We start from the raw sequence: 26109 nt of genomic DNA on the forward strand, positions 1-26109 counted from the left end.
CTGGGGCTAATGCATTGTTTATCTATTTCTGCAGTGAACTTACTGGCATGCCTGGGATTTATGGAGTGCAGTTTTCGGAACCCGAAGTTTCACTTTCTCTGTAGGTCCTATATTTTGTTGAGAAAGCCCTGCTCATCTGTGTACAGAGCAATATTTTTCCTGGAAAGCACTTGCAGCAAAATGTATTCAATAAATATTGATATTGTTTCCTTGTCCAGAAACCCCTTATCCAGAAAGTTCTGAATTATGGAAAAGCCATCTCCCATAGACTCCATAATAAGCAAATAATTCCAATTTTTAAAAATGATTTCCTTTTTCTCTGTAATAATAAAACAGTACCTGTACTTGATCCCAACTAAGATATAATTACCCCTTATTGGGGGCAGAACAGCCCTATTGGGTTTATTTAATGGTTAAATGATTCCCTTTTCTCTGTAATAATAAAACAGTACCTGTACTTGATCCCAACTAAGATATAATTACCCCTTATTGGGGCAGAACAGCCCTATTGGGTTTATTTAATGGTTAAATGATTCCCTTTTCTCTGTAATAATAAAACAGTACCTGTACTTGATCCCAACTAAGATATAATTACCCCTTATTGGGGGCAGAACAGTCCTATTGGGTTTATTTAATGGTTAAATGATTCCCTTTTCTCTGTAATAATAAAACAGTACCTGTACTTGATCCCAACTAAGATATAATTACCCCTTATTGGGGGCAGAACAGCCCTATTGGGTTTATTTAATGGTTAAATGATTCCCTTTTCTCTGTAATAATAAAACAGTACCTGTACTTGATCCCAACTAAGATATAATTACCCCTTATTGGGGCAGAACAGTCCTATTGGGTTGATTTAATGGTTAAATGATTCCCTTTTCTCTGTAATAATAAAACAGTACCTGTACTTGATCCCAACTAAGTTTCTGGTCCCCATTTGGACCTACAGTACAGTGCTTGCCTAATACTGGGGGGGGGGCATTGTGACAGCACCTAGGCATACTGTATATTTGCCACAAATGCAACTTTAATTTGATTAAACTGATAGCTTAATTTAATCAACTCCGTGAAAATTTCACTCAGAGGTTTTCTGCAGGATTCTCCATTCTATCTTTGATAAATCTGCCCCATATAGTATAATAAAGTCAACGTAAATCCTGATTATTCACAGGGAATATATCCCTTTGAGTCAGTAATCCCCGTGGCTCAGAATGCCTTTAGTGAGCTTTCCACAGTGCAGCCTTCTTTCTCATATAGATTCACATTCAAGATAAAGAGATATTCCTTTGTGAGATAAGCCGTTCTTCCCCAGAGAGATCTTCAACACAGAACAATATCTACCTCCTTGTCCCGTAAATGTATATATTTATATTGGTACTCTATAGATCTATCTATATCGGAATAATGTGACACTGAAATGAATTGCTCAAGGATGTTCTGCCAACACGGGTCATGGCAGATTGTGAGACTATTCGACTATTCAGCTCTCACCATGGCTCAGTTAATCGAATATTATCCCCCACTCTGCTCAGCGGAGAGGATAAGTACTCCAGATGTTGGGGGGGGGGGGGGGGGGAAAATAAAATCTGGATAGGGGAGCTTCCTTGGAAATGTACTAGATCCTCAGCAGCTGGGAAGTCATTTGCAGCCAAGTCTGTAGGGTGAAACGTGACACTTACTCTAACTATTGATTTAGTGTTCACGTCGGTGGCTTCTTGTATTGCTGCTCCCTCGCTCTCATTTAACCCCCAAAAAGTCATTTATTGTTCCAGTTGTGCCTATGGAAGGCGTATATTCTTTCAAACTTTTATTTTATTGTGCAAAAAAAATGCAATTTCTGGATTAGAACCCAAAAGTCATTTAAGCTCCTTTTACTTTCTAAACAACTTGGCAAATGTATTTTGGAAGGTTTCTCCAGTTAAGTGTCTAATGTATTTAGCTTGAGCTTTCATGGATAAGAGTCATTTCAGGAAAACCAGTGATATATTATCTTAAATGCCATAGTTTTTTGAGTTTTTGAGAGGTCATAAGAGGTAGTCTTGATACCAGCTCCTCCAGAAAAATTATTCTCATTGTAACAGATCAATGGAGCACTACCAACTGATCTACAGATATCACCGGCTATAAATCAGCCTTTATACCATTGGTATTAGTTTGAATAAGTATATTGTTGTCTATAGTTTGTTCCTGTTATACAGGGCTACAGAATAAGTATCCGACTTGCAACTCAAACACACCAAGAACTGCTAGTTCTCTTGGAAGATGGACACTAAGCTGTGCCAGGCTAAGGCAATGTTCCTTGAATATATGTGACAGTAAAGACAAAAGTAAAGTAAAGACAGTAAGGACTTGGCTATTTCCATTATAACTGACCAGCAGGCCAATAAGTGAGACATTGTTTTTGCCCACACTGGGAGCCAGTTATCATTCATTTGCTCATTCAACTGATGGTCCCTCTATCTTCTGTCAGTGCTCCACCTATATATCAGTAAGATACATGGGGGGATGAAATTTTGAGCCTGGTTAGACACTGAGTGGAAACTGACCCCAAAGTGCCTTTACATGTGCTAATGGGACTTGAGTAAGAAAATGGCCTTAAGGTACCCATACCCGTGAAGATTCGCTCACTTGCCGAGGTCGCCAAGTGAGCGGATCTTCACCCGATATCTCCACCTATGGGTGGGCGATATCGGGGAATGTGTAGGCTAATTATAACAACAGGTATAGGCAAAGTTGGTTCGGGGACCGCATGCCGAAGCGGTCCCCGATCTGACTAGATTTTTTAACCTGCCCGATCGATATCTGGCCGATATCTGTTGGGCAGGCCCGTCGGTAGCGCCCATACACAGGCCGATTAGCTGCCGAATCGGTCTAAGGGTCTATACCTGAAGCCTTAGGTATTATGTGTGACATTTCTCCTATCTCAGGTAAGTATCTTTCAACCAGCATAGGTGCTTCAAGACTTTTGGACCCCATAACAGGAATGTAAGTCACAGATGATGCTTCAGGCCAGTGGATACAAGACGCTTGGCATTGCCCCAACTATTGCTGTAAACTTAACAATGCACTTTGTACACTACATTCAGTTATTAGGGTGAAGACACACGGAGCTACTAGTAGCAGCTACTTTTTCATGGCTATGAAACACCAGAAAATCCCCTGCCATAGACAATACTGAGAATTGCCTCTGCTAAAACACACATAGAGACAGTTATCAGTAAATGATCAGCATTGTCTATTTTAGTAGCCACGACAAGTAGCCGCTACTAGTAGCTCCGTGTGTTTTCACTGCTCCAAAATAATAAAAAAAACACAAATACAAGAATATTGTAGAAATGATACCTATATTGGCTAACAATAAAAATACACTGCAAGCTTTCGGAGCTCTAAGGCCCCTTCGTCAGGCAAAATACATATGAAAACTGGAACGGCACAACATTTATACTGTTAGATCAGAGAGAAGTAACAAAACTGCTCCAGAAATTGCACATCCCTCTCCTAGTTGCAGCATATATATCCCTCTCCGTTCCTTGCAAAGCTTCCAAACGACACAGTGTCAGTGGGAAACTTATAAACTGGGTTGCAATAATTATGACCAATTCTAAGAAACCCATGAAAAGATCATTCTTCACTACTGGTTAGAAAATAGCACCGAGCTCCTCAAGCCATGCTTTATAAGCTTACTGGTAATGGAAACAGAAGGCTTGTCGGCTAATTCCTTGCCCTAATTTTACCCCATTACAATCCAAAAGCATAATTACCAACAATAAATCAAGGCAGGTTAAATAGCTCCATATTTGACTGGCAATGAACAGTTACTTTTGTTTTCCAAGGTTTTCCAGCCTTTGACCATTTTGCTGAGAAACTTATAATCTGGGTCATTGTCTCTTCACCTTTGCTGACCCCCAGCCTTCCTGTTCTATTCTCACATGCATTCCATACAGACAGAGCCCATAAAAATGTTTAATGACTTACTGACTGCCAAGTGCAAAGGTCAGTTTTCACTTTGTAATTTGTGGTGTTCTCTTTTGCCTTTGACATTATCATTTATCAGTTTCTCCATGATATTCCTTACATTGTCATCATACATGGCGTAGCACCCTCTCAATCCTTCTGTTCCTGTAGGTTTCCTCCGCTCTACCAATCTCAGTTATCTCTCCTGCCTATTATTATTATTATTATGATTTATAAAGCGCCAACATATCCCGCAGTGCTGTACAATAAGTGGGTTACATACATTGGACATACAGAGTAACATATAAAGCAGTCAATAACCGATACAGGAGGGGAAGGGAGCCCTGCCCAAAAGAGCTTACACTCTACAAAGACTCACGTGCCTCACAGATTTGCAAGCTAACTAGTGATGGGTGAATCTGTCACGTTTCACGAAACTGCAACATTTAGCAAAATGCATTATAGTCAATGGGCAACATTTTTTTTTACAAGCCATTGGGGTCTATGGGCATTTTTTTGCTTCGTATAATAATTTTGCTCATCACTAAAGCTAACCTCAAAAGAATCTAACATTTTATCATACTCTCTTGGTATATATTTTTTGGTGTTGAAAAGTTAAGAATCTATAATTAATGATGAGCGAATCTTTCCCGTTTTGCTTCGACGAAAAATTTGCGAATCTCTCAAAAGATTCGCGAAACGGCAAAAAATTCACGGCTATTCTTTTGTTGCACGCGGCTATTCTTTTGTTGCACAGCTATTCTTTTGTCGCCCATGGCTATTCTTTTGTCGCGCGGCTATTCTTTTGTTGCCCGCGGCTATTCTTTTGTTGCCCGCGGCTATTCTTTTGTTGCACAGCTATTCTTTTGTCGCCCACGGTTATTTTTTTGTCGCGCGGCTATTCTTTTGTTGCCCGCGGCTATTCTTTTGTCGCGCGGCTATTCTTTCTGGCCCTCAGCTATTCTTTCGGCGCCCGCGGCTATTCTTTCGGCGCCCGCGGCTATTCTTTAGTTGCCTGCGGCTATTCTTTTGTTGTGCGGCTATTCTTTTGTTGCCTGCGGCTATTCTTTCAACGTGCGACTATTCTTTCGACGTGCGACTATTCTTTCGACGTGCGACTATTCTTTTGACACGGGTAACAATTTTTGGACGCGCTGCAAATTTTTCCGTTTCGCGAAACAATCCGCCAATGGCGAAACGCGAAAATTCGCCGCAAATCCATGCCTGGCGAAACATTTCGCCCATCACTATCTATAATGGGTTTCCTCCCATGTGTGTGGTGTAGGGAACATACACTGTATGATCCACTTGATCAGGGTCCCATGTAGCTGGAGAAGCTCTGCCACCTCCACTTGTGGGGTCCCCAACCATACAGACCTCTCCCCAGTCAAGAATGTTCTCTATGGTGAGATTCCTCCCATTTGTGTGGTGTAGGGAAAATATATTGTATGATCCACTTGATCAGAGTCCGATGTAGCTGAAGAAGCTCTCCGTAACAATGGCCCCCTGCCTCCTCCACTTGTGGGGTCCCCCAACCATACAGAAAAAATATCCAAAAAAAAAAAAATAAGTAAAAAGAAAAGTATGAAACTTGGTGTCCAAGGAGAAACCCAATAGGCTCATCCAATTAGTCAATCCAATATATACCATATAAGTGAAGGACCCAGGTGTATATGTTAAATCGGTTAGGGAAAGACTCATCGTGTTCCAAAATTGGTCCGGGTGCCTGAAGCCCCGAACCTGTAGCCTGGGAAGATATATCATATGACAAAGACGACTCCAAAGCACCGGACAGCAAGGATATTCTCTTTAAAAGAATGGCTTTATTGATCCATTAAAAGCATCACCCCTGACGCGTTTTATGCACTTAGTCATAGGCTATATGCAAAGGTATGCAAAGGGATAAAAACATGTTGGATTGCTGCCATTTTTTGCACTTCACAACTATTTGTTAAGCTAGTAAAGTCTAACAACTACATAGCATTTACTCATCACCTTTTTGAAAGTAAACATCTGTTTGGTTGCTATGAGATACAAGACCTGGTGCCTCTATGCCACTTATATTACAAAAACCGCAATCACCAGTGTGATGCTAGAATAACTGTAAATAATATGAGGGATTAGGGATATAATTGCTCTTTATTTTGATTGCAGCCACAATATGTGCACCACTCTAAACTAAACCGGGCTCTTCCCCATCAGTTTGAGATGTTTCAGGGCCATAAATGATGGCATTCAGGGCTTTTATTTGTATTTTTTCTAATACACGAACAGATGGAAGCCAAAAATATTGACCCTTTTGCTTCAAAATGCTTTCACTGTTCTCAGAGGGTGGCAGCTGCGATGGTGTTGAAATTATGAGCAAAGGAGACACAACAAAGTGACTCAGTTCCCCCAATCTGGCTTTGAGCCCACTGAGAGGCTTACTTCATTTATACAAAATCTACCAACATGATATACCATCCAGCAGTTGCCAAAGACTACACCTGACACCACAACTTACATGCCAAATATCCATCCAAGCCCTGAGACTGCACCTCCCCACAGTTCCACCCCCCCCTTACAACTAGTACACTGCCACAACCCTAGCACCAAATACCATGGTATGCCTCTTACTAAAATGTTCCCTTCAGATCTTCAAACCCCCCCTCAACTGTTCCTTGGAGATGGAGGACACGATCTGCTCCAGTAAAATGGCACCCGTCTTCATGTGATCCACCTACACCCTTAAGGTCCTAATACACGGGCTGATTCTAGCTGCCGATATTGGTCCCTTAGACCGATTCGGCAGCTAATCGGCCCGTGTAGCGGCACTAATGATGGGCCTGCCCGACCGATATCTGGCCTGAAATTGTCCAGATCTCGATCGGGCAGGTTAAAAAATCTAGTCGGATCAGGGACCGCATAGGCTCGTTGATGCGGTCCCCCAACCGACTTTTCCTATACCCATCGTTATAATTCGATCGTTTGGCCCCAGGGCCAAACGATTGAATTAGTCTGGATTCTCCCGATATCGTCCACCCATAGGTGGGAAAATCTAGTCAGATCGGGGACCACATCGGCTCGTTGATGCGGTCCCCCGACCGACTTTGCCTATATCCATCGTTATAATTCGATTGAATTAGTCTGGATTCTCCCGATATCGTCCACACATAGGTGGGGATATCGGTAGAAGATCCGCTCGCTTGGTGACAGCCAAGCGAGAGGATCTGAAGGTGTATGGGCACCTTTAGTCCTACTGCCATCAATCTGCTAAAGAGCCATATTGTCTCCACAATCCAAGAGGAACCCCAGGGCTTTCCTCCTTGTCCCAAAGCTTAATGCTATTAAAATGTCTCCTAGCTACAGTGATTTACATATAAACAATAAACATTAGGATGGAACTACCTTATTTTTCCACAGATAATGGATGGATAAGGGACAATGGAGGCACAGATCTTTTTCTTGGACTGGGACCCTCCGTGGTATTTTTTCATCTCTTAAGGCAGTGATCCCCAGCCAGTGGCTCAGGGCAACATGTTGCTCCCCAACCCCTTGGATGTTGCTCTCAGTGCCCCCAAACCAAGTAGTTATTTTTGAATTCCTGACTTGGGGGCAAGTTTTGGTTGAATAAAAACAAGATTTCCTACCAAATAAAGCCCCTGTAAGCTGGTAGTGTGCATAGAAGCCCCTAATAGCCAATCTTGGCCCTTATTTGGCTCCTCCATGAACTTTTATGGTGCTTGTGTCTTTTTATATTTGACTGCGGCTCACGAGTAAGAAAGGTTGGGGACCCCTGGCTTAAGACATTCTCTAATAAAAGCAGTATTTGAATTGGAAAAGCATTCTCTGGCAGAAAGCCATCATTTCCAAGCAATATTTGCCTAGCGGAATTGTATATCACAGATAACACATCCAATTTTCCAAAGAATGGAAAACAGTGCTTTCTGAGATAACCAAGGTGATCAAAAACAACCTTACGCCACTTGGGATCAGATGTTGCATGTCCTTCTTACCTGTGAGAGAGAATGTATCTTCTTATGAAATGTTTAATGCCAAGTTTACAGTATAAGCAAGCTCTGCAAGTCATCACTTTTCTTAGAGTTGCAAAGACAGGCTAAAGCAGGATGTGATTGTAGGGCAAGTATGACTGTAATGTTCCCTCAAGATATTTGGAAATGCCCTCTGATGTATTCCCCTAATAGGATATCTAGGGCATAGGTCTTTAGCTGGAGAGCTGTTTATCCATCCATCAATGATTGTATTTATACAGCCAATCAATATCTAGGCGAGCAGATGTTGGACAGTCTGGTTGAAACTGATAATAACTTATCTCAGAGGCTCGTTCTAGAGAAGAAACTATACTGTGGCAATTGGTTACAAAGAGTGATTGCCCAGAGTGTGATCAACTGTGCCCTTTGTGGGACTTGAGCACCAAGCAAGTCATTCACTTATGAAAATGCCACCTAACCTGGTGCTGCCATCAGTCTAACAACATGAATGCCTTTTATGAACTGCATTCACCATCCTTCTTCTAGGTCCATTTACTGTAGGTTCATCTCTGGTTTCCCATACCTTTTACACCTTGGTTCTGGTAACCATTAATCTTGCACTAGAGATATCAAAAGATACCTCAAAGACATCTATACAAGGACCACATAACCTACATTTAAATGCACTGTTTTTATTATTTTCTATGGATAAAGTCCAATAGGCCAAATATATAGCATAGTCCACCTCTTTGGGAAGCAATCAAGCCTATTGGTACCTAGTTACCAGCTGATTATAATGAGTTACTCAGCTCATTATAAAGCTTGTGTGGCCCCAGCCATAAAGGAAACACATCAATCTAAAATGATTTCCAGCAGTTTCGTTATTTTCCCTGGAAGCAATGCCATAATTCATTATATGGCTCCATGCTGGTAAGGGGATTAATTACCTTCACTTTTATCTATTGCTTCGTATGTTCCAGGACTGGAGAGATATCGCTGCCACAATTAACAATGGATTCTGCTGACGACGCACTGTTATGCGTAACCTGAAAGTTTCCAGATAAGTCCTTCAGATTCTCAGACAATATAAAGGATTTAGTAGTATCGCAGAAGAAAAAAGAATGGGGACGTGAAAGAATGATTAATTCAAGAACATGAAAAGGAGATTATACAAAGAAGAGAGATCATGAGGCAACGTTAGAAGGTGACAGCTAAGAATGTTATAAAGAAAGGGTTGGGAATGGAAGAACAGGTAGGGGGTCCATTGAACAGTATCTGTTATGAAGAACGGATCGGAACGGAAGAACAGGTAGGGGATCCATTGAACAGTATCTGTTATGAAGAATGGGTCGGGAATGGAAGAACAGGTAGGGGATCCATTGAACAGTATCTGTCATGAAGAATGGGTCGGGAACGGAAGAACAGGTAGGGGATCCATTGAACAGTATCTGTTATGAAGAACGGATCGGAACGGAAGAACAGGTAGGGGATCCATTGAACAGTATCTGTTATGAAGAATGGGTCGGGAATGGAAGAACAGGTAGGGGATCCATTGAACAGTATCTGTCATGAAGAATGGGTCGGGAACGGAAGAACAGGTAGGGGATCCATTGAACAGTATCTGTTATGAAGAACGGGTCGGGAATGGAAGAACAGGTAGGGGGTCCATTGAACAGTATCTGTTATGAAGAACGGGTCGGGAATGGAAAAACAGGTAGGGGATCCATTGAACAGTATCTGTTATGAGGAACGGGTCAGGAATGGAAGAACAGGTAGGGGATCCATTGAACAGTATCTGTTATGAGGAACGGGTCAGGAATGGAAGAACAGGTAGGGGGTCCATTGAACAGTATCTGTTATGAAGAACGGTCAGGAATGGAAGAACAGGTAGGGGGTCCATTGAACAGTATCTGTTATGAAGAACGGGTCAGGAATGGAAGAACAGGTAGGGGATCCATTGAACAGTATCTGTTATGAAGAACGGGTCAGGAATGGAAGAACAGGTAGGGGATCCATTGAACAGTATCTGTTATGAAGAACGGGTTGGGAATGGAAGAACAGGTAGGGAGTCCATTGAACAGCATCTGTTATGAAGAACGAGTCGGGAATGGAAGAACAGGTAGGGGATCCATTGAACAGCATCTGTTATGAAGGACGGGTCGGGAATTGAAGAACAGGTAGGGGATCCATTGAACAGTATCTGTTATGAAGAACGGGTTGGGAATGGAAGAACAGGTAGGGAGTCCATTGAACAGTATCTGTTATGAAGATGGGTCGGGAATGGAAGAACAGGTAGGGGATACATTGAACAGCATCTGTTATGAAGAACGGGTTGGGAATGGAAGAACAGGTAGGGAGTCCATTGAACAGCATCTGTTATGAAGAACGAGTCGGGAATGGAAGAACAGGTAGGGGATCCATTGAACAGCATCTGTTATGAAGGACGGGTCGGGAATTGAAGAACAGGTAGGGGATCCATTGAACAGTATCTGTTATGAAGAACGGGTTGGGAATGGAAGAACAGGTAGGGAGTCCATTGAACAGTATCTGTTATGAAGATGGGTCGGGAATGGAAGAACAGGTAGGGGATACATTGAACAGCATCTGTTATGAAGAACGGGTCGGGAATGGAAGAACATGTAGGGGATCCATTGAACAGCATCTGTTATGAAGAACGGGTCGGGAATGGAAGAACAGGTAGGGGATCCATTGAACAGTATCTGTTATGAAGAACGGGTCGGGAATGGAAGAACAGGTAGGGGGTCCATTGAACAGCATCTGTTATGAAGAACGGGTCCGGAATGGAAGAACAGGTAGGGGGTCCATTGAACGGCATCTGTTATGAAGAACGGGTCGGGAATGAAAGAACAGGTAGGGGATCCATTGAACAGCATCTGTTATGAAGAATGGGTCGGGAATGGTAGAAAAGGTAGGGGATCCATTGAACAGCATCTGTTATGAAGGACGGGTCGGGAATGGAAGAACAGGTAGGGGATCCATTGAACAGCATCTGTTATGAAGAACGGGTTGGGAATGGAAGAACAGGTAGGGAGTCCATTGAACAGCATCTGATGTGAAGAACGGATCAGGAATGGAAGCTAGGGGGACCATTGAACAGCATTTATAACCAGTTAGGTAAGGAGTGAACCTGTTACAGGACCAGCAGATGTGACTCATGTTCCATAAATTAGTTCTAATTATACAAATTAGATTGTGCCTGAGTAACATTGAGTTAACAAACCACAGAGGAGGCCCTTGCAAAGTTGTCAGCCAATAAGCCCTTCCATTATCATTAGCCAACCTTAATATCATTTGAAAGATCAGATTTTGATTAATCTGTCAAAAACTTCAGACACACACATTACAGCGCTCAACTAGTTGAGTCCAACATGACTAAAATAGAAAAACCAAGACAATTTTCTATATTTCCAAGTGAATTAGGCATTTTGTTTTGTTTTTGCTAGCATTAGAAGACCATTTTCGAACCCCTACTGGAGCCATAGTAGTTTTCAATAAAGCTTGACTCTTCTAAGACAATATGGCAGCTCCTGTGCATTTTAGAAAAGCAAATGTTCAGAAATGTAGTATTCTGGGCTCAGCATATTCTAGATTCTCATTAAACCCAAGCACAACATAAATAGTTAAACATCCAGCTTCTTGGTGGCCCCGGTGGTTGCCAGCGGAATATTTTGAAAGCATAAATGATGTAATTTTAGCTCTAGCGACCCCCCTCTTACTCAGCATTCTCTTCTTCGGCTACTGGCGTAGCTCCCTATGCACACACCCAAACCCCCAGCATGTAGTCACTTGTTAAAGTGCAGAAAGGTAATGTAATATTTGCGCAGTACCTTCATATACTGCTGTCTAATTAATGGAAAATAAACTCGGACGCGTCCTTGAAATGTCCATGAGCAAGGGACAGCAAATCTGTATTTATTGCTTATTCTTGTACAGTTCCAGAAACATCTTTATTAACCCTGGAAAAATAAACTACCTAATACCAAAAGCATAGTGATAAGACAAAACAGAGGCGCCAAAAGGATAAAATTAGCTAAAAACACTTAAAAACCCAATGGGTAATTCAGAGGAGGTAGTAGTAAGCTTACCTCCTCCAGGCAGACACCAACAAAAGTGGTAATTTTCAGTAATAGTTTATTCACAACAATATTGCAACGCGTTTGGCAGGCATTTCCTGCTTCATCAGGCAATGTAGAATAAGCACAAAAAAAAAAAAACAGTGTCTTTGTATATACACACCAGGAGCCTCTGTCTGCCTGCGAAACGCGTTGCAATATTGTTGTGAATAAACTATTACTGAAAATTACCACTTTTGTTGGTGTCTGCCTGGAGGAGGTAAGCTTACTACTACCTCCTCTGAATTACCCATTGGGTTTTTAAGTGTTTTTAGCTAATTTTATCCTTTTGGCGCCTCTGTTTTGTCTTATCACTATACCGAGTCCACCCCGAGTGGAGGGGTGTTATCCCCATTTTTCTTCCTTCTACAGAGAGCGACTTCTTATTCCTGAGTGGGGTCAGGACAATCTCCCCACCTGCCTATACAGTGGTTGCCTATTGGTAACCCTGGCTTGTGAGTATTTATTTGTTTATTCTACCATTACTCCTTGTAAAAACATATTACACTATTGGGGCTCTTGGTGTTCCTTTTTGTCTTCATTTAATACCAAAAGCAGATAGACATGTCACAGAAATACTTTCCAATCTATTTAATTCTTGGGGAAAAGCAAAACATCCAGATCTTTCTCTTAATTAAACATTCACTGGCTCCATGCAGCATGGATGTATTAGGCACACCCTAAAGTGGCTAGCTTGGGCTTCTGTAAGTATATAGGGATAGTGTAAATACCCTAAATTAGGCATCCTCAAGCTATGGCCCACTCGCCAGATATGGCCCCCAAGGTATGGCCTTTTCTCCTTTCTTCAGTTTGAATGGCTGCCCCATGGCTATACAGCAACTTGTTTATATAACTATTGGAGGGTTTCTAAAGACACACACATATATATATATAATAATTAGGGATGTAGCGAACATCGCCAAAAATGTTCGCGAACCCGTTCGCGGACTTTCACCAAAACTCGCGAATATTCGCGAACTTTGCAAACCCCATAGACTTCAATGGGAAGGCGAATTTTAAAACCTAGAAAAGCCATTTCTGGCCAGAAAACTGATTTTAAAGTTGTTTAAAGGGTGCCACGACCTGGACAGTGGCATGCCGGAGGGGGATCAAGGGCAAAAACTTCTCTGAAAAATACTTTGTAAAAAAAACGCCAAAAAAAAAAACGCAAAAAAATAACGCCAAAAAAAAAACGCAAGCTATTCCATACATCGCCAAAAGTTCGCGAATTTGCGGACTTGCGAACACCCGATGTTCGCGCGAATAAGCTCGCCGGCGAACAGTTCGCTACATCTCTAATAATAATTACTTTGATACACTTTCATTTTTTGGTGTTACTGTTTCAAGAGGCCAAATAGATAATCCTCAGTTAATGTACCCTTTCTTAGCAAGGTGTATTCACTGTAGCTGTCCAAACAATATGTGGCCAAGTTCCAACCCGAAATGAGTCAAGTGGCCATTGTTTTGGTTTAAAGCACAGGTCAATTAGTTACCAAGAGTAGCCTGCTTGTAGAAATATACTGTAGGCCCATATGTATTAACAGGGCCGGAACTAGGGGTAGGCAGAAGAGGCAACTGCCTAGGGCGCAACTATCGGGGGGCACCAGGCAGGAGCCTCTCTGTCTACCCCTAGTCTATGCTCCATTTTCATTGCCCCCGCCCAGGGTCAGACTGGGCCACCGGGACACCTGGAAAAATCCCGGTGGGCCCCGGCTCCAATGGGCCCCGGCAGCGCTCCCCCTGCCCGAACGCTCCTGCCCTGACGCGTTATATTTACGCGCTCAGGGAAGGTCGTCGGGTGGGGGGCCCTGCGAGGGGGGTTAGGGAGGCCCTGAGAGGGGGGTTGGAGGGGCCCTGCAAGGGGAGTTGGGGGGGCCCTCAGGGGTACGCTATGGGCGCGGGCCCCGGTGGGCCCTCCACACCCCAGTCCAACCCTGCCCCCGCTGCTTGTCATTACGCAGTGGGGGCAATGAACTATCGCTTCGCATCACAAAGGGGGGGGAATGCGATGCGATAGCGCAGGGGTGAGGTGGGCGACTGGGAGCCCCGTCGGCTCGGCCCACCCCTGTGTTTTAATGACAACAATAAGGATAACAGTCGATACAATAAGGTGACGTACGAAGCAGCAGCCTCACCTGGAAGGTACCTGCGTGGTCTTCTTCCTTCTCTCCTTCTTTACCCTCTTTCAGTGCAATTAGCGTGAATCCTCTGAAGTAGGCTGGGCTGGCAGCCAGGAGAGTTACTGTAAATGAAATAAAACATTTTCAACTCTCATTCGGCACATAGATATAAAATACAAAAATATTTCTTATTATCTCAAGGACTTTTGTTCACGTCACATGTTTCCAATATTTTTTTCCTTATATAAATGTATTTTTGTACATAGGCTACACATACTTTAGACCAGGGTTCCCCAACCTTTCTTATTTGTGAGCCACAGTCAGATATATAAAGACTTGGGGAGCAACACAAGCACCATAAAAGTTCATGGAGGAGCCAAATAAGGGCTGTGATTGGCTATTAGGCAGCCTCTATGCACCCTATCAGCTTACAGTGGGCTTTATTTGGTAGGAAATCTTGTTTTTATTCAACCAAAACTTGCCCCCAAGTCAGGAATACAAAAATAACTCCCTGGTTTGGGGGCACTGAGAGCAACACCCAAGGGGTTGGGGAGCAACATGTTGCCCCTGATCCACTGGTTGGGGATCACTGCTTTTAGTGCCACTTCCCTAGTATCTTGCCATTGGATGTTGTGGCATTGATGAAAGAGAAATTTGGAACCACAGACTCAGAGTCGCCACTGTAGTACTTTCATGGTGGGGCACTAGTAAGTCGGGCAGCACTAACAAGGTTATGATAATCAATCTTGCCAGGAGTTTTATTCATACCCACCTATGAGTGGGCAATATCAGTCTAAGGGACCAATATCGGCAGCTAGAATTACCCCGTGTATGGGCACCTTTACCCTCTAAAAGATGGGGTTTTTTTTAACTATAATACAAGCCATAATTTTACATTCTACATGGAAATAGTCTGGAGACTCTTCTGTTAGTCCATAAAAGGACAATGAAAGGTTAATATAAATTAAAAGTAAGTCTAAAGGCATTCTTTTTAAGTACTTACTGCATATCTAAATTCTCAGATCTCTGCTTGCTTCTCTGAGATATGGTGCTGGCAGCCTACAGCAGGGTGAATCCTACAGTGACATCACTGAAATCTCTCTCCCCTTCCTGTAGGTGCCAGCGGCAGCCTTCCTATTCTCTGAGCATGTGTGTGATCCTGTCTCCTGTTCTGAGCTACACATGCTCACCAGCCAATCAGAAGCGGATCTGGCAGAGGGGAGGGGGGGAGGGAATGAAACACATGTGCAGTATGAAGCAAGGAGGGAAAGGAAGGGAGAATACCTTTTTAGAGATGGCTGCCTGTTCTAGAAAATGTGAAGTAAGTGCGACTGAGTAAATATTTGATTAGGTGAGCCAAAAGTGTGGCGTTTTTACTAAACAATAGGAGGACTATTGGGCAGTATGCTTTTTACATTTTGACTTGCATTCTCCTTTAAAGTCTTTGGGCCTGATTCACTAAAGGGCGATAAAACGTGCGCTATTTTTATTGTGCGCTAAAATTTTTACCGCGGCTTAATTTTGGCGATTTTTCGCACGATTCACTATAAGCATACTCGTGCTTTTTTACGCGCGATATTGCATGCGTTATTTAACTCGCGAAGACTATTTCAATGCGGTATTTGCGGTTACATGTGCTAAATTACGCCCGCGAATAGTCGAATGGTAGCTTAGAAATAGTGTATAAAAATTGTGGCCGCGTATAAATGGTGTATATAAATATTAGCCACATATAAATGGTAGCATATAAATAGTAGCATATAAATGGTAGCATATAAATAGTAGCATATAAATGGTAGCATATAAATGGTAGCATATAAATAGTAGCATATAAATAGTAGATGCTTATAAATAGTAGCCACTAGTGATGAACAAATGTGTTCTGGTTTCTTTAGTGAAAAATTAGCAAATCTTTCGAAAGATCCACGAAACGGCAAAAATGTTGTGCGGGCAAAAAAATTGTTGCCCGTGACTATTATTTTTTGACGCTTGTATAAATTTTTGTATGTGCGGTGAATTTTTGCATGGCGAATTTTTTCATGCGTTTTGCCATTGGCGGATTGTTTTGCGAAACGCATGAAAAAATCCGCTGCAAAAAAATTCAACACACGTCCAAAAATTCGCTGCGAATCCGTGCCTGGCGAAACATTTCATCACTTGTAGCCAAATATAAATAGTCGCGCAAATGAACGCACGCCATGTTAGCCATACACGCCAATACTTGCGGAAAATTACTGTATTAAAAATGAACATTTCGCTGCAAACTGGCGGCTGCGTCACTCTAGGGGAAACACAGACTTGAATAAATAACACTGTAAGTCCATATTTTATTGCAAAAAATCATTTACTGTACTTTTGTATAAGTTTTTTAACGCAAAAAAGTGTGCGATAATTTTTATCGCACTTTAGTGAATCAGGCCCTTTGTCTGCTCTTGCTGGGCTCAGCGATTCTCCTGCCCCAACTACATGTTGCTTTCTATTACAGTGTTTAATTTTCAGGCTGAAATGTACAGTATTCATCCATATGAAGAGTTCAGAGGGTTGATTCTTTTTATTTTTATAATGGCTTTCTATGAGACAAGACAAACGGAAGACATATTACCACAATATGCAACTAATCAAACCCTGCCGGAAGCAAAGTCTGTATTTGATCTCACCATTTGATCATTGTACATACCATAATGTTAGATTTACAGAGGAAGAGAGGGTGACAATAAGGCACAAGCACCCGTATTACATATTTTATAATCTTTTAATAAAGACATGGCCTTGTGTCACTTTCTTTGTCCCGGAAATAAAGAATTCCCTGGAGAATTTCCTTTTGTGAATCTATTTGAAAAGATTATTCTCATCCGCTCAGCAGTGTCCCTGTTATAGACAAAAGAATTTTTTTTTAAAAAATCGAATTTGTTATCCCGCTCTTTAGAGATGAAGTCCATTAACCCTAATTTATTATATTATCCAATTTAAGTTCTGTTATGTGCAGTAATGTCTGTTTGTACCTTTATATTCTTATTTTATAAGCTTTGGCAGCTGCTGCCTGACATTGAGCCTTGTTCTTTTGTGTGTTCTTTATTACCCACCCAATCCCTTCAGATTAAAGATTAAAGGGATTAACAGTAGTCGGACTGCCCTCAGCCTGCCTTCAGCCTGCAGCCTCCCAATCCCACAATTCCCTGCACACGTGATAAGGAACATCACCGTGCAATGCATTGTGGGTTATGTAGTTCCTGCATGCTGTCTGTAAGCTGTGGAGAAGTTGTTACAATTTGTAACATCAATGTTTTAGTCCCTCCTCCCCTGCCAGGATTTCAAATGATGCAGAAATAGAAGAACTGTTTTGCAGCTGGATTTCAGCATATAAAATGGTATTTATTCTTACTTTTTGGTGGAACAGATTACAGGGATAGGGATATTAGGGGTTTCTGTGTTGTGTGGGGCAAATTTTGATTCTGAAGCCAGAGTTCCTCTTTATAATTATTTGCCAAAGATTTTATGAATGCAACTGAAACTAATATCAATAATTATTTTTTCTCACTATAGCCCAGATTGAACCACTTGCATGAGAAACACATATCTACCAATTCACTTCCAAGTTTCCCCATAGACTTCTATTGAGCTTTCATGAAATAAACCATAAATCTTATTGAATCTGGCTCTCCATGTATATATGTATCAGCCAGAATGGATGAGTTTCCAATGTATTCACGTCTCTGCTTATTTACCTTTACCTGCTCAGCAACAGGTATTTGTTTCCATAAAAATCAATAGAACTAAGTCGATCCATACAGTATGTCAGTCTGTTGTAGTTTATTCAGCCCCAGGTTGGGTGTTGGTGGCAGACAGGGGATGGGTGCAGGATAAATCCAAGTAATTTAGTGATAATATAATTGTGGCGAGTAAAAATGTCATGTTTTCACCTACTTTTTTTAGGTATGAGGTCTCTTTTGTGCCACCTTTGCCGGCTTAGAAAGCTGGGCAGGGGGTGGGGTGACGTCAGTGGGGGCGGGGAGGAGGTAGGGTTGTGATGTTGCGGGTGGAGGTGGGGCTGTGACAGCAGAGGGGCATAGCGATTGACAATTGGCCGATCACCGCGTCAATTTTACTGAGAATTAAGGTTCCCATACACTGGCAGATCTTCTCCCAATATCCCCACTTAAGGGTGGGCGATATCGGGAGAATCCAGGGTAATTCGATCATTAGGCCCTGGGGCCAAACGATCGAATTATAATGACGGGCATAGGAAAAGTCGGTCCGGGGCTGTCCTCGATCCGACTAGATTTTCAACCTGCCCGATCGAGATCTGGCTGATTTCAGGCCAGATATCTGTCGGGCAGGCCCGTCGGTAGTGCCCATACACGGGTCGATTAGCTGCCAAATCGGTCCAAGGGACCCATATCGACAGCTAGAATTTGCCCATGTATGGGGACCTTTAGTTTTTCTAATTAGGGAAACCAGGCAGGAAGTATTGACCCAGGTAGCCCTTCCGAAAACCGGACTGTCTGGGTCGAAACCGGTGCAACCCTATTTTTTTCCAGGATCAGTTGGGTCCCCCCTCTCCCCAAAACATTCACTTTTCACTAGTCCCATTCCCTGGCTCAATGAATATTGTTTAGGCAGCTCCTACTAAAATAACTGTAAGTCTTATGGATATTCCCTGCCAGGTATCCAGGGAACAGTGGCACCACTCGAGAATCTAAAAAAGGAACGTACCATTAGTAATTACGGGAGTCACTGAAGTGTTTCCCTTGTTAGCCTGACCTTCTGATTCTTTACTCCCTGCAATTTAGCTGCTATCTTCTATTCAAACGAATTCCCCTTATTCCAATTTTTTATGTAATTCTCTGAAGAGCGCAATTTCCTTGTTCCAAATTCCTCCTTAATTCCTCATTGAAATGCCTGAGATTATTTTGACAGCCTATCTTTCCTAAAGGGTCATTTTTGTAATTGTTTTCACTTGAGTAGTGATGAGCGAATTCTGGCAAAATGTTTACGGTCATTTTTTTGACGCACCTTATTTTTTTTACGGGCGCGACAAATTATTTTTTTTGACGCAGGCATACATTTTTTTGTTGCGCTGCGAATTTATACACGTTGCCGTTCCGCCAAATAAACCACCAATGGTGAACCGTGAAGGCCTGGCGAATTATTTTGCCCATCACTACACTTGAGACCAGTATGAGATCCCTTCAGTACACATTGGGGCATATCTATTTTGCTGTGTAAAACCCAGAGTAAAATTGGTGTAATTTTTTTTACGCCTTTTTTTCTTCCACCGGAATTTACGGAAAATAACAGTGTAAAATCTGGCAATCTTCTCGGTTTATTTTACACAGCTTTTTATGCCGTTTTTTCGGGGGGGTTTGTTTTACGCAACATAATAAATATGCCCCTATATATCAGATGTTGTGGTCGATAGCACCTGTCCCGTCTTTGCTTAATGGTTTCACATCTTCCTTATGCAGTCACTTAGCACCTATCATAGGGATAATCATGGCTGCTTTGGGGGTATGACAGAGAGAGCATTTGTCCTGGGCCCCAAGAGCGGGAGAAAGGCCCTATAGATAAAATGAACACAGCCATATTAAATTGTGAGTCTATTCCAAAGTGGAAGGTGTTAGTTGTAGGTCAATAACAATGGGTGGCTTTGAGGTTGGACCTTCCTGATCTATGTAGTCCCCGTAGATGGGGCCTTTGGGACCTATTTCATCAGAGCGACTTATTGGTTTTTATTTGATCAATTTCATTCTATTGCAATCATAATCAATCTGTAGATTATTCTTATTGAAAACTAAACAAGAGTAGCTTATTCTTTTTGAAAATGGTGTCAAACAACTGGATACAGACAATATCTGCCTGTACTGCTAATGACTTGCTTTTCTGCATCTTGTTTAGCAAACGTAATTGTCCTTTTCCATTGCCTGCAGTTATTAAATGCTGCCTGTCCCCTCTGATTCAAGTCATCTAAATTCCTGCTTTTCCATCCTCATTACCCAGCCAACATTTTTATTAAGGCAAATAAGGGTTGATTTGTTTCTTTTACACTTGTTACTCAAGGGTTTCTAAATAGAAGAGCACTACAGCCTATTATAGGACATTCTCCTCCAAGGAACCAGCTTCAAAGGATTCTATAGAATAAAACATCTCAATGGATTCATATTTTCCTGCATAAGAAATATAACTACTACATGTATCACCACCACTACTTTAGATTCTCTCTAGACCATATGTGACAATCAGTTTGAGGCTGTGTGCATTATCGCCATGTTTTTGAGTCTATTTGTATGTATCTAAACAGGCTTCAACTTGTGTGTGGTCCTATCTTTGTTAGTGTGCTGGGTTGCTTGAATCTGTTATTGCCAATGTCTGTATTAAGACACAAGTACTAGGTTGCATCTCACAAGGGGTAAATACCAGTGTCAAACTGGGATACCAGGGGCCCACCACAAAACCCTCAGAACACACAACTCCTTATTCTCTTAAGGTCCCCATACATGGGCCGATTCTAGCTGCCGATATCGGTCCCTTAGACCGACTTGGCAGCTAATCGGCCATGTATGGGCACTAACAATGGGCCTGCCTGACCAATATCTGACCTGAAATCGGCCATATATCAATCGGGCAGGTTAAAAAATCTAGTCAGATCGGGGATCGCATCGGCTCGTTGATGCGGTCCCCGGACCGACTTTGCCTATACCCGTCGTTATAATTCGATTGTTTGGCCCCAGGAGAATCCAAACTGGATTCTCCCAATATCGCCCACCCGTAGGTAGGGCGAGCGGATCTTAAGGTGTATGGGCACCCTAAGTCTCTTCTCTTTCCATACAACCATTTGACTTTCTTTTTCACCTTTTTATCATAAAGAATAACACAGATACAACAACACAAGACAAAATGATTGGGTAAGCAGAAGGGCCCACTGACACCTGGGTCCACCTGGAGTCTTCCTGGTATCCTGGTGGGCCAGTCTGACACTGGTAAATTCTGTATCCCCAGTTTCAAGATTTTTGGTATATATATAACATTAATGCAAATAACTGTGAAGGTGTGGTTTACCAAAGGTAATGACCCACTAAGGAATGGGCTTAAAGCAGACATTGGTCTTCCCATGGGGAGTTCCAACTGCTGATATGGGTCCATTAGACCAATTCGGCAGCTTATCGGCCCGTGTATGGGCACTAACCATGGGCCTCCTCGACCAACATCAGGCAGATGTTGGTCCAGCAGGTTTGATTTTTAGTTAGATCGGGGACTGCATCAAACGACCGAATTAGCCCGATATCGCCCACCTGTAGGTGGGGATATCGGGAGAAGATCGGCTCGCTTGATGACCTCGCCAAGCAAGCAGATCTTAGCATGTATGGCCTCCTTAACTTTAGGCCTCAGCCTGATTGTGCCTTACTCCTAAACGCCATGTGTGGCTTGTGCGGCGTTTTTAGGCCGAGAAAAAACGCAGCGGAAAAACGCCACGCGAACCCAAATTGCTAACAACTCGCGAACTTGCGAACACCCGGTGTTCGCGCGAATTAGTTCACCGGCGAACAGTTCGCTACATCTCTACCCAGATGTTCCCCGAGCTACTGAAGGCTGAAGCGCAAGTAATACCTTCTCCGGTAGAGCTTTTTCTTGTTCCATTTTTTCCTAAATTCATGCAAGGTCTTCATTATTTCAACAGAAAGTACAAAACCTGTCTTGTTAAATTATGACTTTTGCAAATGTTGCATAAACAGTGATGATTTACTGTGAGCCGTGAATTCTCGTTGGAGGGAATCTACTGTATTTACATAAAATATAGGCATTACCGTGAGAATCTCTGCCCGCGCTAGATGTAATTAATGTATTTATTGTGATATTCCTACAAGCTTTATAATGAACCATATTTCATGGCATCAATGACAATATAAATCCTATGGGCTAAAAAGGAGGAAATAATTTACTGAGCTAATTTATTTATGGCGGCTCCCAGGGGATGGATGGATCTAAAAAGAAGGCCATGGACAATTCCGCTCTCCGGTTATGTCCTTGCCGAAGTGCTGCCTAATAAATACGTTTCTTTCACATAGAAGAAGGTTCATCACTAAAGGTGACCATACACAGGCCAATCTGGCACAATCTCCAGCTGATCGGCTATGGCTCCTCTTCAGTTCTTCCTCTGCAGATTACCATGTATTGACCAATGGTGCATCAGCACTAGATACAATTTTGAAAGATGCCCAATTCCCAAACTGACTGATATCCATAGTACATGTGAATGACATGAATGACGGGCCACTGTACAAGTACAGCCACTTTAAGCCTGATTTGGCCAAATATGGCTGATCTGATATTTGGAAAACCTGGTAGAAGAAAATTGCATTAGGGGCCTAAAGGTGGCCATACACGGGCCAATTGTAGCTGCCGATATCTGTCCCTTGGACCGTTTCGCCGGCTTATCGGGCCGTGTAGGGGCAGGAACAAGGGGCCTGTCCGACCGATATCTGGCCTCAAATTGGGCAGATATAGATCAGGCAGGTTAAAAGATTTAGTCGGATCGGGGACCGCATTGGCTCGTTGATGTGGTCCCTGAACTGACTGCCCCATTGCTGCCTTTATAATTCGATCGTTTGGCCCCAGGTCCAAACGATCGAATTAGCCTACATGTTCTCCAATAGCACCCACCCATAGGTGGGGATATCGGGTGAAAATCTGCTCGCTTGGCAACCAGATATTCACATGTATGGGCACCTTAAGATGGACCTCACCCAGTGGAGTTTTCAAAAATACTGAACTAATCTCCAGCTAGGTATTGGTTTGGAAAGCTGTTATTATGGGCCTATTTACAGGGCATTAAGCCACCTAAAGCTTGGTGGCTCTTTGGCCACCCAGGTAATGAGTCAAATATGGTTGTGTAAGATATATATAGTTCAAATCTTACAGTTGATCCAAGATTTTGGTCCCCAGACCAAAGATTAAATGATAACAGGGACCTATGCTGACCTGGTGGAAGAGAATTGCATTAGCAGCCTTATCTACACCTCACCCAATGGAGTTTTCCAATATGTCTGAGAAATATAGAACCAATCTTCAGGCAAGTATTGGTTTGAAAGGATGTTGCTATAGCCCTATTTACAAGCCAATAACCTATTAACTAGAGTATTTGAACCTCTAAAGCAGAAATTCCCACACTATTTTCTTTAGAGGGGAAATCAGGTTGCTGGGCAAGATAATGGCCAATGAGCATGAACGTTTGGGAATCGCTGAAAAGGCAAGGTAATATTCAGAAATGCCTTATATGTGTCTATAACCTTGGAATAAATCTGTGGGGCTAGAATCAATGCTAGAAAGATATGCATGTAGCAATGTTGTCCCCAAAAATAAAGGGGAGCTATCTTTACAATTGGTCAGGGCAACTAGTGTGCCACTTAGTGGGGACCCAAAGAGTCTAAAAAAAGGTCTGATGTGAAGGAGTTTATTAGAGAAGTCGTTAAAACATAAAAGCTCTCCCAGTGCTGAGCCAGCTTCAGTACTTGCACAAATGCCTGCCATTCACTTTGCCATCTGGGAGGAGCACTGACTCACGGAGCTGCGATGTTTACCTTTGAAGCCTCATTTAATTCCAGTATTAGCTCAGTATGCCCTAAGGCAGAGGCACACAATGTCAGTTCTATGCATCCTCCGTGTGCCTATATGGCATTAGTCAGGTGTATCCATTCCTGTTATTCAGGTGCCCTCTGTGCCAGTGAATGAATAACCTTAAGTTGAAGCTAGGGCCACTAGGTTTTCCTACTTCTGCCGCCATTAGAATTCTTGGCACCCCATGCAACTAAATAGTTAAGGGCCAGAGTTTTGTTTTAAAGAGCACCAAGGGCACAGATATTGTTAAACAAAACCTAAAACCTTATTGTCTGAGCCCCTTGTCAATTCATTGGGTTACCTATAGCAGTCCCAGTTGGTTCCACTTTGATGGCAGACCATCAGCTTTAGCTGGAAAGTTTTTTCACTCAATGAACTACAGCACTAAACACACAAGGGTGAGGACATTTGGACATTTACATTCCCACTCCTGCCTGTCCCATAACTTCATTCAGAAACACAAGTTAGGGAGCACTGGTGGGCATAGACCATATCTGGACCTTGTACTTACCTATGTAAGGCAGTAAGAAAAACACCAACCAGATTTCTCTATCAATGCAGAGCCCATGGGCAGACCCCGGACAGAAGTGGTTTCTGAATGTGCCCCTTAAGGTCCCCATACATGGGCCGATTCTAGCTGAAAATATCGGTCCCTAAGACCGATTCGGTAGCTAATCGGCCCATGTATGGGCACTACCTGAAATCGGCCAGATTTCGATCAGGCAGGTTAAAAAATCTAGTCGGATTGGGGACGACATCGACATGTGGTCCCCAGTCCGACTTTTCCTATACCCGTATACCCGTACGATCGAATTAGCCTGGATTCTCCCGATATTGCCCACCCGTAGGTGGGGGATATCGGAAGTTGATCCGCTCGCTTGGCGGCATCGCTAAGCGAGCGGATCTGAAGGTGTATGGGCACCTTTACTCTTGGACATCTTTCCTGGGTCTAATGAAATAACCCCAAAATATGGCTCTGGACCACATAAGGACCTTGCAAAAACAAAGACCTGGACACCTTTTCTCCTCAGTCCATCTAACCAACAACCCCCTCCTCTCCATTATCACTGTTGTGTGTATATGTGCCAGCTGTCCTTAATAACCGGGGACAATAATTAGGTTTCTTTAATATCTGGGTTGGTTATTAGTCAGGTTTTTCCCCTGGACTTACTACCAATAAGCTTAAGTGTCTAGTGATAGCTGTAAATATATGGACTTCAGTGGATTAATTATGTTTCCTAAACAGGACTAATGTATTGTCCAGTACTGAAGAACTAAAACCTGTTTAAAATAAACCTCGGCGGCCCCTTTAAATGGAAATTCTACTTTGAAGCCTCAGCACCGTGTCTGTTTTCCATAGAACTGTTTTGTTACACGGACCCCAGAGTTCTCCATTGCTTTGATAGTGACAAATCTCTCTCAGCTGGAGCTGGTTTGGAAAGGCTCAGCGTGCCGTAGTGTGTGGGATGTGCAGGTTATTATTTTTGGACGGCTGTGCAGTTGCTGTATTTTAGAATATTAGTTGTATCAGCTCTCCAAGGCTGAATCACTTGTAACAACAGATAGGTTCCCCACCCTGTTTTATGAAGGGATTTCAGGCTTCCTACATTCTGCTTCTCCTGCTGAAGCCCGTGAAGCCTTCTCAGCAATTATTTTTGTGGAAGATTTAAACAAAATGAATGAGAAGAGGAAAGCAGTTCACTGGCATTCACTACGGCTCTATGGCACATCTGCAAGATGGGCCCCTGTGCAGCACATAGTGCCATACCAGGCAATGGGACTTTCATAAAACCAGCTATAAATTGTTCATAGCAACTATTAAAACATAAGCAGCCTTTGGATGAACTTTCGAAGGGGCTTTGAATTATTTAGGCCTTAACCTACTGAAAATCGTGTTGGTTTGCAAAATAATATTGGGCATCAGTTGAGCTCCTGAGGCTTTATCAGCAATATTTTACAAAGAAACCGATGCAGATACATTCATGGAATCATTTCCCACATACGTTGAAGGGTTATTAGTTATTTCACAAGTATATCCCAATGTCCCAGTCGTGGCCCCCTTTTTGATGATGCCACTTGTAAATGACTTGCACATTTATAGTCTAAAAATACCCATATCTACTCAGAAGTAATATAATACCTGATACAATTATACAGTGATCATCAGGCTGGGCACAAAATCTAGTGAGCTGAAGATATCTTTCAACTTAGTATGTTGTTCACAGCCTACAGTGGTGCAGGCACTAGTGTTAGACTGGGTCTTCTCGTTCCTACTGGAGAACCTATCATCCAGAGCTTGCTAGATAGAGCTGAATGTAT

The 26109-nt window shown here is 42.6% G+C and overlaps 1 protein-coding gene across 1 annotated transcript in view; it reads right to left on the reverse strand.

Moving 5' to 3' along the window:
• Nucleotides 1-26109, reverse strand: part of spon1 (spondin 1, extracellular matrix protein) — a 214068-nt gene that overhangs the window by 178628 nt on the left and 9331 nt on the right. The window contains 1 exon segment of the mRNA NM_001097272.1: nucleotides 14194-14300. Coding sequence (NP_001090741.1) covers nucleotides 14194-14300 — 107 coding nt within the window.

This window comes from Xenopus tropicalis, chromosome 4, assembly GCF_000004195.4.
Source record: "Xenopus tropicalis strain Nigerian chromosome 4, UCB_Xtro_10.0, whole genome shotgun sequence".
Lineage (NCBI taxonomy): Eukaryota > Metazoa > Chordata > Amphibia > Anura > Pipidae > Xenopus > Xenopus tropicalis.